This window comes from Arachis stenosperma, chromosome 8 (genome assembly GCF_014773155.1).
Source record: "Arachis stenosperma cultivar V10309 chromosome 8, arast.V10309.gnm1.PFL2, whole genome shotgun sequence".
Taxonomy (NCBI): Eukaryota; Viridiplantae; Streptophyta; class Magnoliopsida; order Fabales; family Fabaceae; genus Arachis; species Arachis stenosperma.
In genome coordinates, this window is record NC_080384.1 from 31,553,735 (window position 1) to 31,572,349 (window position 18,615).

The 18,615-nt window shown below is 32.4% G+C and overlaps 3 protein-coding genes across 4 annotated transcripts; 1 reads left to right on the plus strand and 2 right to left on the minus strand.

Moving 5' to 3' along the window:
- Positions 1-1,304: 1,304 nt before the first annotated feature.
- LOC130946517 (tRNA-specific adenosine deaminase TAD3) lies at positions 1,305-4,855 on the minus strand. Of its 2 annotated transcripts, none has more exons than XM_057875282.1 (9): positions 4,602-4,855; positions 4,444-4,495; positions 4,199-4,272; positions 3,987-4,108; positions 3,430-3,512; positions 3,220-3,316; positions 2,571-3,032; positions 2,017-2,132; positions 1,305-1,680 (listed from the first exon to the last, which is right to left on the minus strand). In XM_057875282.1, exons 1-9 carry the CDS (start codon positions 4,681-4,683, stop codon positions 1,488-1,490), a joined length of 1,281 nt encoding a protein of 426 aa, XP_057731265.1. In that variant the 5' UTR covers positions 4,684-4,855; the 3' UTR covers positions 1,305-1,487. The 2 variants fall into 2 exon arrangements, with proteins under 2 accessions (XP_057731265.1, XP_057731264.1); XM_057875281.1 differs by having other exon boundaries at positions 3,987-4,075; positions 4,602-4,834.
- A 65-nt stretch (positions 4,856-4,920) lies between these two features.
- On the plus strand, positions 4,921-8,357 carry LOC130946518 (outer envelope protein 39, chloroplastic). Its single transcript, XM_057875283.1, has 11 exons — positions 4,921-5,186; positions 5,288-5,354; positions 5,440-5,475; positions 5,623-5,767; positions 5,957-6,115; positions 6,255-6,325; positions 6,415-6,493; positions 6,601-6,716; positions 6,831-6,978; positions 7,101-7,170; positions 7,757-8,357. Exons 1-11 carry the CDS (start codon positions 5,153-5,155, stop codon positions 7,912-7,914), a joined length of 1,083 nt encoding a protein of 360 aa, XP_057731266.1. The 5' UTR covers positions 4,921-5,152; the 3' UTR covers positions 7,915-8,357.
- Positions 8,358-14,140: 5,783 nt separating this feature from the next.
- LOC130943627 (glycosyltransferase BC10-like) lies at positions 14,141-17,512 on the minus strand. The gene is made up of 2 exons (XM_057871590.1): positions 16,003-17,512; positions 14,141-15,119 (listed from the first exon to the last, which is right to left on the minus strand). Exon 1 carries the CDS (start codon positions 17,098-17,100, stop codon positions 16,006-16,008), a length of 1,095 nt encoding a protein of 364 aa, XP_057727573.1. The 5' UTR covers positions 17,101-17,512; the 3' UTR covers positions 14,141-15,119; positions 16,003-16,005.
- Between the last annotated feature and the right edge of the window lie 1,103 nt (positions 17,513-18,615).

The following is an 18,615-nucleotide window of genomic DNA, read 5'->3' on the forward strand; positions in this document are numbered from 1 at the left end:
TCCTGCATTTCTAAATGAATAAATAGCACGGTATTTGTATTTGAGTGTCACATTATTCAATGAGAGAATCCAAAACTAATTACTAGAGTTTGCCATATCATTTGATCAATTTTTCATGGTCCAAGTTGACACATGCATGCCTTAAGAGGAAGCTAAGATAGAGTTATGCCAATTGCCAAATAGTGAAATACATTTATGTATCCTAAATTCCTAATAAGTGTAATTAAAAATACTGTATCCTTCCATTTTCCATCATTAATTCAAATTAGATTTAGAAGTGAGTTATGTCAGCTTATGAACCAATTCGAACTCGACTCATTAATAATTTGATAAGCTAAACTTGTGAGTTAGTGAATCGAGTTTGAATCTCGAATTGAGCTCATAAATTAAATGAGTCGAATTTAAACTTAGATAAGCTTAGCTCGTAAACTAACTCGATTATATATATAATATTAAAAATATAAATTAAATGAATATAGAATATGTGTATTAATAATTTAATATATATATTAATATTTTTAATTATTTAAAATTTTATAATTATTTTTATATATAATTTTAATGTAAGATATAAATAAAAAATTAATAATTAATAAATAAATAATATATAAAAGTTACTTTTTAAATATTTTTTAATATATAATTTATAATTTATTAATATAAAATTATAAATTATATTTTATTTATTACCATTTATATATAATTTATTATCAAATAAAATATAAAATACTAATTTGTATATTATTAATTTTTATATCTTATTTTCAGTATCATTAAGTCATACCACCGAAGATTTGATTATTTTCCGTGGATTTTATATGTTACTAAAGGCTAAAAAGTTTAATTTGTTATTGGTCCAAAGAGGGGGAAGAAAAAACTGACTCAACCACGGAAGCAAACAGTATAGGTAGTGAAAATGACGCAGCTCTCCATCATAACCAGAACACAAACGGTATTTTAAACGTTATTGTTACAAAAACGGTATTTTGAAGTTTTTATTTTGTTTAATATGACTTTTGTTTTGTTTATATTATTTTTTAAAAAAAAATAAATTCTAAAAAACCCACAAAAAACAGTGAAATGAGATTTATTAATAATACTTTTTTTGGTAGAGGGTATATATATATATATACACTCATTTTTTATTTTCTTTAAAAAAATGTTATTATTTATACAGTGCTTTTATGAGAAATATAATTTAAGCGTTAATTCTAACCAATAAATTGTATGAATTCCAAGAGCTATTTCAAAAGTCTAATGATTAATCATGTTTTAATTAGTATAATCACTACACTAAGCTGTCATTGGAAAAAATTTACACTACTCCAAAATGTCCAAAGAGTGTAACAGATCGGTAATTAGCTCAAATAAATCATTCTCAAATAGAACAATGATCAAAACCTTAAAAAATGCACAGGAAAAAGGACGTACAACATGATAATTTGAAGGTAGGTCATAATCATGTCTTCACTATTCCATTGCATGATCTATGTCTGAGGGACTTCAGTATGACATTTATGGAGGGCTTCTTCAGGTAACAAAACCCTGAAAACAGCATAATGATGATTTAAACTCTTCTCTCCTTGTAATCTGTGAACACTTCCCAGGGCGCCGGCGTTCCAGTTGGGGAAAGCATAGAATATCCTCCTGATTCTTTGATGGACTAGGGCCATAGCACACCTGACATCAGTGGCAGCGAATGTGTCAGAAAAACGAACCATAACACGTGTTTCAACCATCAAAAACGGAAACTCGCCAAAAGGTGAATCCTAGAGTTTCTCTCATTTCTATGATGCAAAGGGTATTCAAGATAAAAGGGAGGATATACTATAGTGCTAGACTGCTAGCCTCTATGAATTTCTAGAAATTCATTAACAATGTATTCAATCAATGATGGAAATCTATATTTGACAAATTACATGCCTGAGCAAATAAGAACAACTACTTCTTCAAACAATCTCAAGAAAGTGACAGAAGTGGTTCAAAGGTAGAACATGATCTTGTTTATAAGCTTACATTGTGCATGGTTCCCAAACAAGATAGATGTCATATCCAGTGCACAAGTAAGGTCGTTCTAACAGCTGATTGGAACTCTGATTTCGAGCTTTCAATTGATCATCATCATTCTCAACCTGAAAATTCCATAATGCAATACCTAAATACTTCTTTCAAAAAATGATCAAGCTAATGACATTGCATATGTAATGCATATTTTCATATTATCAATGTTGAGGTTGGTATAAGATGCCTCACTACGGTCTAGATTATAGACAAATGACAAATTTATATAATTTTCAAGTAAATGCATGGTTCTGCCTCCATGGCAATCTGTGTCTGTGCTATATCACCTATCCAAACGATTTGCCAACTTGATGTAATGCATAATCTACAAATTCCACAGTTCATTAAGGTCATAAGGCAAGTGTGATGAAAATAAAAAATCTTACAGCTCAAGTAAAAGATGTTCTTATTGTTTTGGATATTTCAATAGTTAACACTTCATAAAGATTGGCAGCTATATCTGGTTTTTATATAGATATAGTACCAGACATAGATATAGGAGTACTTACAGTAGTACAAACAGTTTTCTGTCTCTTTGCGGGAGAGCTAGTAGAAGAAGGATTCTCGTGATCCAGTTCCAAAGGTTTTTCTCCATTATTTTCCTCGCTGGGGAAAAGATATCTATCCCTGGCAGCCGATGATTCTACAGCCACCATGGCAGCATGCCGCAAAGGGTGGCAATAATATGAACTCTGTGAATGCAATTGCTGCTTAGCCCATTGCCAAGGATATAAACATGCAACACCTGTATATGGTTGTTTGAGTTGCTTGTTTGATTCATTTACTTGAAATGACTCATGTGTCGCAAAGTTATTGGAAATAACATCAGAACTAGGGAATTCTGACTTTCTATTGCAACTGGAGTCGATGCTACTGTTTTCTTTGTTAGTGCTCCAAGCAAAAACCTGATCACGTGCCCTTGAAATTATTTGCTTAGCTGAAGGATCCACTATGACTGCAGCATTGACTACCTAAACAGATTGAATTTTGGGTAAATATTAACAGAAAAGCTAGACATTACTAAGAATAGCTCAACCAATTATGTGGTAAAAAATTATCAGAGAGAAAAGAAACTGAAGTTAAGCCAGTACAGCCAGGTGCCAGTACATTATTTCTTGAGTACAAATATATGAACAGGGGGGGAAAATGCATATTTACCACGCCATCAGAAGTTGCCAACTCCATAGCTGATTGCATAAACTTAAAAATGCATTCTGAGTTTTCATCGCTAAACCCAGTAATACCATCAATATTACTGTAATTCAAAATGCCAAGCAAACACAAAGAAGAAATCAGTTTATTCTCATATAAGACAGGATTTCGCACTATGATAAATGAAGAACTGTAGAATAAGAACATAAAGCTTACTAAGTCCTCGGATGATATGACGTTGGCCAAATTTTACACTGCTCTTGCCACTCTTCTTTTGATGTTGCAGCATATTTGCAGACCTAATAACAATTAAATCCAAGTTTATTGTACAAACTAACTGATGTAAAATGAAAAAGAATGAAGAATCCATGGGATTCTAACCAAAACTCTCAACAATATCTTCAATTAATCAAAACATCTCTTCATTAATAGTGTATCTGAAAAAATATGGGATAGCCACAAAATAAAGTAGGTCCTGGAGCTTGCAGTTATCAAACACGACAAAACCAAAACTTCATTCATATAATTGATTTCAAATGTTGAGGATTTTCCCTTTTACCTTCCGTGATTTAGTTAGCAAGTTATAGAATACTAAAAAAGGGAGAACAAAATGCTATTACCTGAATATAAAACTCAGGTTAAAAAAAAAAACCATCATAAACACTTTGAAATTGATATCATCTTACACATAACCAAAGATCAAAGCATAATATGAGCAAGCATTAACTAGGAAAAGAGAAAAAATAAATATAACAAAATAAAAGAACACCTACTTTTGTGATAAAAGGACTCAACTGAAAGGAACTAATCAATTCCTGGAGAGCGGGCGGCACACTATCCAATTGATTGTCACCTTCAGATGCTGCACACAAGATCACTGATAACTGTACTTGTCCTGTCAAATATTCTAAGTGTCACCACAAGCCACTCACTTCACGCAACAACGAAGAATAAAGCAATTATAAAACATGAAATACCACCATACCTCTTTCTAGTACTTTCTTCTGAATTCGTTTGACATGCCGGAGATTTTCTAACGGTGCTATTTGATTCAGACGCCTAACAATGAAATTCAAACATCTCCCAACAGGTTAGTTTACAAAGCACACAACTCCACATGCATAAAAAAAAATCCACACTTTTATTGATAGAAGCAACAAAATTCAAAATTTAAGCTTCCAAACAAGCAAACTAAAACCAAAATGTTAGTATGCTTTAAGAGGTGCTAACCTAACAATGTGGTTTGCATTCTGTGGGTCAATAGCTGAAGCAAAAACAAACTCTACACAGGGAAAAAAAAAAAAAACACACCAAAATTAAAGCACCAAACTTTGAGCTTCAAAAAGAGAGGGAACCAAAAAATCAAATAGGGTTTCGATCAACTTCACCAGTGGGTTGGTTATGAAGGTCATGCGGTTCCTTCTCTGGAATATGCACAATCTCGCACGTGCCAAATTGCTTGTTCATCATCCTCTTCTCTCCTATTGCCACGTGTCTACTCGTTTCCGGTAACCCCTGATGCCAGAGAATTCTCCGGTTCGAGGAGTCAGAGAGTGGCGGTGGCGCTACTCTGCTTGTGGCTACGGCTACAACCACTTCCCTTTCATGGGCTTTTACTTTTTTGGATAAAGCCCAGTTGATTTTTGACGAGGCCCATTAATATTGAGTGGGTGTCACGTGCGTATCATGTGCAATGTTTGTGGCGTTCAGTAGTGGAGTGTGGAGAAGCAAAAGGGATAACAGAGGTTGGAAGCAAAGAACGCCTTCTTCTTTCTTCTTCCTCTAATCCTCTTCTTCCCCAAAATTCAGAAATTGCAAAACGACGCCGCATTCTTGTTTCAAAAGTTGCCTTTTTCTTCGTTTCTTTTTTTGTTCAAACTTGATGTGGTAACATAAATTTTTTAGTGCGAAATTTAATGGTTGATGCATATGTAACGCGATGGGAGCTCAGAAGAGCATCCATGCTGGCAAAGGTTCGAACTTCCGAAGATTATACATCTGCCTTAAATTGGAAAGTTTACTCTTTTAACTGATTAGTGCTTCTTTTTGTTCTGCATTTGAATGGTTTTTGCAGCAAAGATTGACGTTCATGTTGATTTTTCTCACAAGCTTTGCGCTTCTTTGATGCTCCCTACCCTTAGGTTTGTTTCTGATCAAATTATTAATTTTGTATACAATTTATGAAAGCGGTTTTATTTGAAAACCTTTTTTTTCTTTACCTGATAGGAGTTCTGACAGTCCTCTTTCGTTGGTTATTGGGAGGTAAGAATTTCATTCAGTATGCTTTCTGTGTTATAAAGATGATAACTTTTGAGTTATGCATCGGATTTGGCTATCCCTTAATTGTTTAATGAATGGTTCAATTTATTTATTTGTTTTGTTAACTTTTTTTTTTTTTTTTGTGATTAGTCTCTGCATCAAGCACCCAAACTTATTTGGTGGGAGTGAGAAGCTTGATGTTTCGTGGGACAAGGGTTTATATGATTCAAATATCTTAGTTGCCTATAGAAGGCCACGACCAAAATGGCTTGCTCAACAATCTTTTGTGTTACAGGTTGGTCTTTCTTTCGTTAACTTTAATTTTATTTATGGTATGAGAAAGGATGCAAGGCCATGCTGTAAAATAAGCTTAGTTTCTAAAATGGAACTTTTAAGTTAGTTAATATGTGAAATCTACTAAATTAGATGAAAATTGTTATAGCATATTCTAAATTTTATTTGTTGTCGCCCTTTGCATCTTCAGCATTCTCTTTCACCTGAAATTGCTATCCATGGTATACCTATAAACAATTTCTCCCGCTCTGGAAGTGGAGGTGTAAATTTGTCTAGATTATCGGTTGGGCTGGACTTGAAGGAACCTGCAAGTACGAAATGGAGCAGTTCAACCAGTATAAAGTTTGAGGTTCAGCTAGGTTTTTTGTGAATCTTTCATTCATGTTATTAAAGCTCAGTAGCATGAGTTCCCTTAGGTTGCATTACTCTTTGATTTCGGTAATAGAGAATGTTGAATTGGAAACTAATTATGATAAACCATCTTGTAGCATGTCCGTCCATTGAACGATGATGGTCACTCGATAAGTAGAGATCATGATGGGTTGCCTTTGACTTGCAGGTAATCATGGATTCTACATTCTAGTAACTAGTATTTCATTTCTCCTATTGTTGGACTGATTTTGACCTTATGATATACATTGCTTGCAGTGGTAGTACACATGACAGTATGGTAGTGTTAAAGCAAGAGTCTCGATATACGAAGGCAAATGATCGTAGCTTTTTCCATGTAATACAATCGATTCTTATCTGCAGTTTGCTTACTATCTATATACGATTGATTACAAAGATATTGTTGTGTATTTGTTTGGCTGACCAGATGCTTGTCTGTTTCAGTTTAATCTTCAAATAGAGCAAGGCATTCCAGTTCTTTCCAAGTGGTTAATCTTTAATCGATTTAAATTTGTTGCTTCTAAAGGAATCAAACTTGGACCAGCATTTCTGTTAACAAGGTTGGTAATGATGACATTTTAATAGTATATTTTACTATTTCATGTCTTTCCTACATTATGAGTCCTAATTTCAACAAGAATTCTGGGTATCCTATTTACCGTTTCTTCTGACAGACTTACAGGTGGTTCAATTGTTGGTGACATGGCTCCTTACCAAGCATTTTCCATTGGAGGGATTGGGAGTGTGAGAGGGTATGGTGAAGGAGCAGTAGGGTCTGGGAGATCTTGTCTGGTGGCTAATAGTGAACTAACACTCCCTTTGGTAAGCAATAGCCTTATAAGCAACTCTTATACTCATTCACATGCATATCTTATGCATTTCTCCTATTTATTGTTAAATTGAAACACGTAGAACTAAACCCCTTGAGATCATCTTTACTGTAGAACAAGATGTTAGAAGGTGCCATTTTTATGGACTGTGGAACAGACTTGCGCTCTGGTCATCTTGTACCGGGTGAGTTGTCATTCTGCTGAGAATAGGTCTATTTGTCCGCTTGTTGATACAGGTTCTTGACTTGAGAATGAGATAGAGTTCTCTCATAGTATTTATCTTGCTTACTACATTTACATGCCAAATAAAAAATGAGAATGAAATATGAAATCAAAGTAACCTTACATGTCCTAGTCACATGATTGATATAATATATAAAAAAGCGACATTTGATCTAGGAGGAGGAAAAAGAAAAAGATTGGCTTGAAGAGGTTCATGTAATAGCAACTGCAAGCTATAAAAAAGCAAGTCATCCATAATTTGACATGTGAACTCAAAGTCATACATTTTTATGTGGCAGGAGAATTATTCCAGGCTTTTCCCATGTTATTCTACTCGTGATTTCATGTCTAAATTGTGCAAGCTAATACATATAAGTTCCATTCATGTCTAAATTAGTTATCGTGAATTTAGTTTTTTTTTTTTTTTTAACACACTCTTGTCGAGAGGTTTCCATTTTTGATTTAGTTTGTCGTTTTTGGTTTCTTTGTGATGATGCCTTACTGGATTTTGAACTTGCTCTCATGGCATTGATCTCTTGGAAATTCAGGAAATCCAGCATTGAGACAGGGTAAACCAGGATCTGGTGTTGGCGTGGGATATGGACTTCGATTCAAGTCACAGTTCGGCCACTTTCAAGTCGATTATGCCATAAATGCATTTCAGCAGAGAACTCTCTATTTTGGCCTCAGCAACCTTGCTTCATGAGATCCATACATTCTTTTTTTCCACTGGTCATTTCTCATTTCTCATCATTTCCTATGGAAGATGGATTGTTGAAGACACAGAAGCTGCAATATTTTGTTGTCGATTCTCGGTATCATCGGTTTTATGAACTCCAATAATATTCCTTCTGGTTCTAAATAACTGTCGGCTCGGACGAAATTGGCGCAATAGAAATTCAATGAACACAGTATATCCAGATTTCATTTATTAACTAATTTGCCACTTTGTCCAAGTTGATAGTTATTTTGGAACCTGAAGGAGTATATTTCTAGCTTAGAAGTATATTTTTCATTCTTTTTCACACAATTCATGATAGTTGAAATTCTCATGGCATGTTTTTTAATTTGGTTTTGGATAAATGAGTCCATATTATTTACTGTAAATTGCTCTCAAGCTAATGGTAGATAGAATCATATTCTTATACATGAATTAACCCTCAGATCTTGTAGATATTTTGTAATTTAGTTACAATTTTAGTTAATTAAGGTGGCAACAAAAAAAAGGAGTTTGTAGTAGTTTTATAGTCTTTCATAATTCATGTAATCATATGGCTATAACCAACATCTGAAATGACACCAAAAAATGATTAGTAGTGACATTGTTACAGAACCATTTTATCAACCAACAAAAATTCATTGATTTACTTCTATTTATATTTTGAGTGAATATCCCACCCGACTCCTAACAATTATTTCGAAAGGACAACAAGGTTCCCAAGAAAAAAAAAACCCAACCCAGCTCCTGATCTTTTTTTTTGATTGATTTTTTTGGTACAGGGGCTAATCAGTTTATAAAAGTAAATCTCAGGAGTCGGATTTGGTATTTTGGTATTTTTTTATCAAGGGTCTCGTTGTCTTTTGAGATAAGTTTTGGGTTTTTTTCTTATATTTTTTTGGGCCCTTTAATACATTAGGATTTCATTGGGCCTATAAAATCTTTAATGGACCAAGACCTCTGGCCCATTAAGATAGGGATCTCACCTGGCTGAAGCAAAAGAAAAATACAAAACTTACTGCAAAATAATAGAAATTAGGGTATTAACTGAAATTAAATATTTGTTTAAGCAAGATCGTATCTGCAGAGTTAATATTTTTATCTTGTAGTAACTAGATCTTTGATAATAAAATTCATCTCTCCCATTAAAAGGAAAAAAAATGTGCCTCATCAATTCAGAGTTCATAATATTGTGATTACCAATGTTTGTTTATTCATAAATGGAGATTCCAACAAAACAAACAAGATTCGAAGCCAGAAAGGTTCTGCTGTACCGCTGCCTGTACGTGAATCATCTGCCTTCAATTTAATCATTTATAAATAAATTATTCCGAAAGTGATGGTAACAATGATATATTGACTTTGTGTCAAATCTAATTTCTAAGTTGTAAACCATGTATAATAGTTAATTAATAAATAATAAATTCCAGTGTCACGTGAACACTAAAGAAATTTGATAAAACATGCTCGTCAAAATTGTCGCGTTAGCTCTGTCATTGGCTGAAGTATCCAAGATGAGACATCATTAAAATATTAAGCATCAATTATTAATTCAATAACTATGTTATGTGTACATTAAAATCAGTTATTATTATTAGTCATTAGTATAAATATATATTAAAATATAAATACACAAAAAAATAATTTAAACTACATATATATTTATACATAAATATATTAATAATTAATTTTAATGATTAATTTTAATGTATAAATAATATTTTTATTTGTCATTATAAAAAAAATTTTAATCATAAAAGAACAAAACGTCACTAATATTTTGTAATAAAAAATATTATTTTAATTATTAAAATACAAAACGTCGTTTTGTTAAAAAATATTATTTTAATTGAAGAAACACAAAACATCAGTAATATTTTATAAATGGCCATAGTAATATTTAACACATAATTTAGTTCATCATAAAAAATTTAACCTTTAATAATACAATATTAAAAAGAAAAAATTCTCAGAAATCAGCGGCGTGTGCAAAAAGACTAATGGTGGAAGTGAGCAAGTTAAACTAAGTTCGAATAATGAAAATTGAGTTCAAATTATGGTTGATTACGGTTCAACTTTAACTCAAATATTAACATGTTTTTTTTAATCATAGATAATCTAATTAAATTCGTCGTATTCTCATTTATGAATTATTTAACCTATTATAAAATAGACAAAAGTATACGATTTAGACATGACATAACTGAATAAAAATTTATCTTAATATAAATTAAAAATATAAAAAAAAATTCTCCACATTGTTATGCATACCAGCCACCCGAAACAAGCCAGGTTTCTATGTAGGACGCGTATTCACGGCTTTAGGTGGTTAGAATATATATTTAGTGTTAACTATGATTCAATGATTAAATGTATAATTGTCTCAAGTCATGTTTCTTTATATATATATATATAAGTTGATGTTTATCAAAATGTTACGTCTTATGTATATATAATTTCAACATTTTCAATATATATTTTATATAAATAATTAATTTGATAGTTAATTTTTTATGTGCCCTATTTTTATATACTATTGTATGCTTGTGCTTGGAGGAAAGTGAAGAGCACATGTGCTATATAGCCTATAGCGTCTACATTTCTTCCAATTCAAGGGAACATAACGCAAAACTCGCCTAAAGATACATCAACTTTATTCCTTACCCATTTTATTTTTCTTATATATATATGGATGCATAAATAATAAAACCAATTTTGTAGATCTTGATGTGCGCTTGGTCATTATATTATTTTAAGATGGTCACCACGTTTAATGCATTGATGTCTTGATGACATCCACAAACAATTTTTTTTTTTTTATAAATTCAACATCTAGATAAATTGTTCAAGTAGATCATGGAATGAATGTCAAAATTTGGTGGTAACAACTTACTTAACTTTCATTTAATTCTATTCTTATCAAGAGCTGATTAAAGTAAACATTGCAAGTTTTTTATATATGTGTTAATCATTGTAAAACTAATATGTGATTAAACTATTGCCAATTTAGATTATCATGTTAAGTAAAAGATAATCTATAATATTCATACTATTTGATTGATAAAATGAACAGGGTATTGGTAGAAATTTTATTATAATTGAAAAATTATAACCAACTTAGTTTAGTTGATGGATCAGTTTACTTATCTATTTAAATAAGTGACAGGAGTTTGAATCTCACCTGCTACTTCGTGACAGATTAATTCTTAATCGGGTTGGATCATATTATTAAATTGAGTAGACATTTTTTATTTGTCTTGTAATTTTTTGCAAGATCCACAATAGGAATGACTTAAACTCCTAACATTTCTTTTTTCAAAAATTGAAATAAGTCTCATTTTAGAAGTTCAACTTCCTCATTACTGTCTCGTTGATCATTAACATGCTTAAAAAGATTGTAATTAAAATGATACTCTATTATTATTTATAAACACCTTGTTTGTTACTCCTATGTGATTAGACACTTTCATCATCCTAACTTCACCTAACTCTAACAACAGATTCAAATTAAATGTGCCCTTCATAAATTTTTAGTTGTACCAGATTTTGGTCCAGTTTCAGAATGTGACTACCACAAATTAAAAGAAGAAAAATATTAATAAATTAAGTTGACAGATAATTTTTATTATTAAAAAAAATATGAATCCTTTAAAATCTAAAATTCTTGTTATCACAGTTTTAAAGGCAAAAAATAAGTAGCAAATCAATTGAAATTTTCCAATGATTAATTAAGAACCAATGGAGTAAAAAGGAATAATAATTTACATCAAAGTGATATTTCTAGTTGCAATATTAAAGATATTTAGATGAAATTCCAATGTCATAATAATACGGACAATATAAATTTATTAGAGTAAAGGATTGTTTTTGTCCTCAATATTTGGCGTAAGTCTTAAAGTTGTTCCTAAAGTTTGAATCGTCCTATTTAAGTTCCTAACGTTTTAAAATTGACTCAATGTTGTCCTGCAGTTAGAAATCTGTTAATAGAATTGACGGCAGGACAAAATTGAGACAATTTTGAAACGTTAGGGGACTTAAATAGGACGAACACGTTAGGAACAAAAACAATACATAGAAATAAATTTTAATTTTATTTTTCAATAATATCAATTTTTTACGGTACATAATTATTTAATTATTTTTTAATCACATCTAAATAAATTACACTTAATCACATTAATTTTATTTTAAATAAATTATTTTTTTATAATTTTACTCTTAAAAGTTTTTATTAATCATTAAATGTTTCTAGAATGACTAGTACATAAACTTGTGGGGAAAAAAATGATACATATACATAATATAATAAAGTAATGTGATTCTAGTCATTTTACAAATATTTCATGATGAGTAAAAATCTTTAAAAGTAAAATTATAAAATCCTATTTAAGTCCCTAACGTTTCAAAATTATCTCAATTTTATCCCGTCGTCAATTCCGTTAATAGATTCCTAACGATAGGACAACATTGAGTCAATTTTAAAACGTTAGGGATAACTTTGATACTTAACCCAAACGTTGAGGACAAAAACGATATTTTACTCAATTTATTATTCTTTACATAAATTGAAAAATATGTTTTTATTTAAATAAATAAAAAATCTCTAACACTTTGATTACTAAATAATAAGAGAAAATGACACTCTTTTTTCTTGTAAAATATCTAAATAACACTCTCCTTCTTTGTAAGAGTTAAATAACATATAATTTAATCTATTTGATTAAAATATTTTTTAATTATTATTTTTATATATAAATATTTACCTAAAATATATACGGCATGAGTTTTTGATGTGAACCTTGGGTAAAAAATTATTAAATAAAACTGCAAAAAGTAAAGAATTATATTAAAAGAAAACAATAAAACTCTGCAGAAAAGGGAACAAATAATTATTTTATTGTTTCAAAAGAAATAATAATATAAAATATATACTTATTATTATTGTAATAGCCTTTATTTATTTTTAATATTTTAACTTGTTATAAAAATATTTAATTCAAAATTTTTTATATATTTTATGATTAATAAAAAATATTAAAAATAATTAAAAATTTATTACATTAATAATAATATAGTTTATATTATTATTAACATGATTATAGTATAAAATACATTTATTATTATAATATATTTTATTTATTTTTAACTTGTTATCATTAATCATGAAATAAATAAAAATTTTAGATTAAATATTTTTGTAAAATGTTAAAATATTTTATATTATGTAATAATAATAATACATTTAAGGCTAAAGTAATAAATTTTACTTATTTTTAGTATTTTATTATTAATCATGAAATATTTTAAAAATTTAAAATTAAATATTTTATAACAAGTTAAAATATTAAAAATCAATTAAATTTATTATATTAATAATATATTTTATATTATTATTATTACTAATATATAATTATAATAAAAATTATTAAAAATATTTTAATTAAATAGACTAAACAGATATTATTTAATTCGTGTAAAATATATATAATTTAAAATAAAAAAAACATTATTCAAATATCTTCTTGGAGAGAAGAGTATCATTTTCTCAAATAATAAAATTGAGGCCAAGTGTGATGGTGTGTGGAGGAACATTATGGGGAAAGCAAAGAAAGGGGGTTAGACTTTTCTTTGTCCTAACTTGGTACTTATGGGACCCACCCTTGACCCTCCCCTTAGCCACCGACACCATACCACTCTTCACACTTGTCGCTTTTATGGGCCACTTTTTCAACAAATTCAAGTTGTACCAAATTATTACAAATAATTTGAAAATTATACTAAATTATTTTTCACATAATAAATTACTTTTAAATTTGTTTGTTCCAATTTCAATTTAATTTGGCGTAAACCAATTTTCTCAGACTATTTATTATACTCATTGCTCATGCACGTCATCTTCAATGCCATAATATCAAATATAAAAACCCATGTATTTGTTTTTCAGTTCATCTCATAACAGTCCTTTTTATAATTTTATATTAGTGAGGATTTCATGAGTGGAAAATCCTACTTCATTAGTGTAAGCTGTCAAGTGTTTAATTTAACCACCTTTTCTCTTCTATTTAATTTTGATCCCATTTATAAAATTAAAAGTAAAAAATCACATTTTTTCTCTCAAATGTTTTTTCCAAATGTTTTTTCTAGTGAAGAGAATCCATTTCCGTGCAAGCTAAGATCATTTTAGTCTTAATCAAGCATTGATGACATAACATAAATCTTTTGTTGAATTATTAAACTCACCACTTACCACAGATTCCGGTGGCTTGTATATATATATATATACAATGTCGCCTGGCCTCAGAAATCAGAATATGATACCATAAAGAAGATTTGCAACATGATCCCTTTTTCTCTACTTTTTTTTTTTCCTTTTAAATAATTCTGTATGCGGTGCTTGGAGGCTTGGAGCCACTATCTGATACTTTGAACAAAGGAAAGGGATCACAGACCAATAGAAAAAACCAAAAAGAGACAAAAGCTAAACAGGATGAGTCCTACTCCTATGGAATCAGAAAACAGGAAGAGATCAAAAGAGCGCATAGAGATGGATCAATTGGGGAATCTGTAGACTTGGCTTTTCCTTTCATTTCAGTATTATATTGTATCACCATGCAGCCACTGTCGCCTCGTGTTTAGGCAACAGCACTGGAATTGATCCAAAAGTAGAACACTGTATGTGGATCATTTCTTCATCAATGGTTTGTGCTTAATAGACAGGCTCATATGTACAAGATCATCCACCAAAGAGGGAGAGAAACCTTACAAAACTACCTAACACAATCTTCTATGGCAACAATTACACATACACCAGATAAATACACTTGACTATAGCATTAGCACCTGCATCTCTTTCCTTGACTCGTGCAGGTGCCTCTTCGTTTCCTTTCTTCATTTTGATTCTGATTCCTCACACTGTGTCGACTCATTTATCATTCCAGCAAATGGAGCTTTAATGGGACCTACACCTATCTAGGCTATTGATGAATAAGTCGACACAATATCTAGTGCAAATGAGTACACACAACTCTAAACTTATCTCAAGACTCAAGACACTTCTCTCTTTATCTTGAGAGTTCAAGGTATATTGGTTGTGGGCTGTTTATGCCTCTTCAAGCCATATACCTTCCAATGGAGCTAGGTATTGCAACAGCAACTTGGTTTCAGCCATAAATATCTTCTATCAACTTTTCAACCTGAGAATCAATTTGATTGAACCATGTTAGCTCATCTGCAGAATCTTAAAAAAAAGTGCCTCTTTTTTTGAGCTTTGTAGGTAGAGCAAACTGAAAAAATGTACCCAGAAAAATGGTTTCCAACAAAGTACCTAGCCATTGAGTGAATTAAAAGAGCATATTTTGACATTCCAAATGAAAATATGTGAAATTCAGGTACCAACAAAGTAATTGGAACTAGGAGCATATTTTGACACTCAAAAATCACAACTACGAAATGAAATAAAAGATGCCACAAACCTTTTGCACATCACGAAACATGTCTACAAGACCACAACTACAAACATCACAAATGTCCATAACAATTGTACATTCCATACATGGTAAGAAAATTCAATTCCCATTTCCCAATATAACAACAATGGACTTAAATGCACTTATGTATATGGTTTAAAAAAAGAAGGCAACGAACTACTCTTGAATTTCCCTCCAAGTTTCTCATTTGCTTTAGGTTTCAGTAATGCGAGAAATGCTTCTTAGGGGAAAAAAACCGTTATGACCTATAGTCCTGTAAGTAAAGGTTCTCTTCTCCAATTTACCAAAATGTGAAACTAAAAGAAAAGCTCCTTAGTATTGAATGAATAAACCACGAGAAATACTAGCAAGTACTTAAAAAAACATACAAACACGAACACTAATTGAGGAACTAAAACAAAATCACTTGAACAGTAAAGAATGGAAGCATTTAGAAATGCAGTATTGCATACAAATTTCAAAACTTTATGCCACCCCACAATCGACATTGCACCAATCCCAAAACAAAACCACAAAATTCAGCAAAAACATATTAAAAAATAACAAATCACACAGAACAACGACAACATGCATTCTTGTTAGTCATTACCTTTCAATCCTTGAAAAGAACCGATTTTGCTATGCGCATCAACGGTTTCAAGCAATCAGGGCTAAACTTCCTCGCAAATAGATACGATTCGGAGTTCTCCGACTCCCTCAGCCGCCCGATCAGCTCCGGAGACACCTCGGAGCTCCGATAAGTATATGGGTGCCCATTAACAGTGCCAGTCCAATTCACCCTCGTTAGCGTGTATTTTGTGCAACCATCAGGATCCGCCATTGACAAGAGAGTTGGAAAATAGTGCTCCTCGGGGTAGCACTCATCTTCTCTGTAACACGGCAACTTGAACTTCTTCCATAGCTTCCGATCCGCGATTATAAGCAGAGCGTGTTTTCGGGTCAGAGTGAAGAACTGCGATCCGACCCGGAACTTCTCGAACGGAACGTCCGGCATCATCGCGTACCTCCCTCTTGCCACGTACCGCTTCCACATCCTCGGCGTCTTTGAGATGATCTCGATGAAACTCCGGTATTTGGTTCGGATCCCCGGTTCGGATTCAGGTTCGGGTTCGGATTTGTCGAAGGTTTTGGAGACGAAGAGGGAGCGGTAGACGTAGCGGAACGAGTGGAGAGGGATGCAGTGCTGAGATAGGACGGCGAAGTATGCGTTGGCAGGGTCGTCAAGGATCGCGGTGGCGAGGAGCCGGCGCGTGGCGGAGATGAGAGTGGGTGAAGCGCGGTAGGTTTTCTTGGAAGGAATGAAGCGGTTGTGGAAAACGCCGGAATCGGGGCGCGTGATGTTCACGGTTGGGTCTGCGTGAACGTAGATGTTGTACAGGTTGGTTGGTTGGTTGTGAAAGAAGCGATCCCATAAGGGAGCGAATTGGATGTCGGTGTTTGTGAGGAAGAGGAACGCGATTTTGAAAGAAGGGTTCTTCTTTGTGGAGAGGTGGAAGGTTCTAGAAGGTTGGTTGGGGTGGTGGGAGAGGGAGATTGCACGGCGGAAGAGGGCGGCGTCGTCGATTTCGTCGGAGTCGGGAATGGGCGGACTGAGGTGACGGGGAGGGAGGATTCGTGGTGCGAGGAAGAAGAGGATTGGGAGGGAGAGGAGGAGGGAGAAGGCGATGATGAACGGGGATGACAACATTGAGGTTGGTGTCAGCCTCAATTGGTGGTGGTGGTGGTGGTGGAGCCGTGGTGATGGTGGTGGTTGCGGTGGCGAGGGTGAAACCGGGGATTGTGAGTGGTCTGGAATTTTGTCAATGTGAGTAGAAACTCAGGTAAAGGTGATGATTGGGTGAGTGGAAATGTGGGAAAGATTTGAATTTTGGAATTGTGGAACAATGGAGTGTGGAGCTGAGATATCGATTTCGATTTTAGGGTTGAGTGTGTGTGGGTGTGACTGAGAATGCTTGTTGTGCTGTTTTCAGGAGTAAACAGAGTGAGGAAGAAGAGGATAATATAGTGAGAGAAAGAGGCTTGAGACTTGAACCGAAGATGATGAGAGAGACTTAACCTTTGTTGAACTGTGAGAGAGAGAGAGAGAGAGAGAGAGAGAGAGATGAATTTGGATTAAGAAATTAATTAATTAATTGTTATTTGGGTTTGGATTTTGGTTAGGGGGGTGGAAGGTGGGTACAAGGGGGGTTAGGGGGTTTTCTATTTTGGTTGAAAAAGCTCCCTAACTGACGGTGGAGTCAGTGAGGTTGGCGCCTCATCAGTCATCACTCACTAACTCCAACACTAACGCCGTTTATTTCTGTTTGAGTAATTTAAATTATAATCACTGACTAAATTCGATAAAATAGATGCATTGTGTGTGTGTAGCTGTAACCTGGCAATCAAAGGCGGCAAAAACAAAACATTACAAACAGGATTGATCGGTATTATCGATAACTTTGTTTCCTCTTAGTAAGCTAACAATAACGATAAGAAACTAGTAGTAGCAGACTAGCAGTAACAAGAAAATATAAAAGGTAAACAAAAACGTTAACAAGAAGGTTAGGTAATTAATAAACATAACTCAGAGTGACAGCTTGATGTGTTGACTTTGAAGAGGGTAAGAGCAGACATCATCCCAAAAAAGATTAGATCTGAACGTGGAGAGCATCAACCCATCCTACCTTCTGAGATGACAAGCAATGCAATGCCAAGACAAATAGTGTGTGTTCTTGGAAACTGGAAAGATCATCTTAATACTCATCTATTTATATATTAACTAAAAAGAAATTTTACCAAATTCTTCTTTAGGAAAAAAATTGTATAATAAAATTTAAAAAATGATAAATGAATGGATGCATTATTTCATATTTAATCCCTGAAATCAATTTTACAAAATCATTGAAATAATCAACTTCTACTTATCATTATGACTTTCAAATACTACTTGTAGATTATTTCTCAACATAAAAATATCAGCCTTCTATTATATGGTGATTTTATTTGTTTCCCCAAACACTCGTAATTCTGATGAAACTATTTTTCCCCTAAAAAGAAATAAATAAAAATACTATATAGTTATTGTACGGAAATTGACTACCTAGAGAACCAAAATCTGCATATATCACCAAATGAAATTTCTTGCTCATTTGTTAGCGTTCTTAAGATTTGAACATAATAATAATAATAACAATAATAAATAAATAAATAAAACGAACTGTAG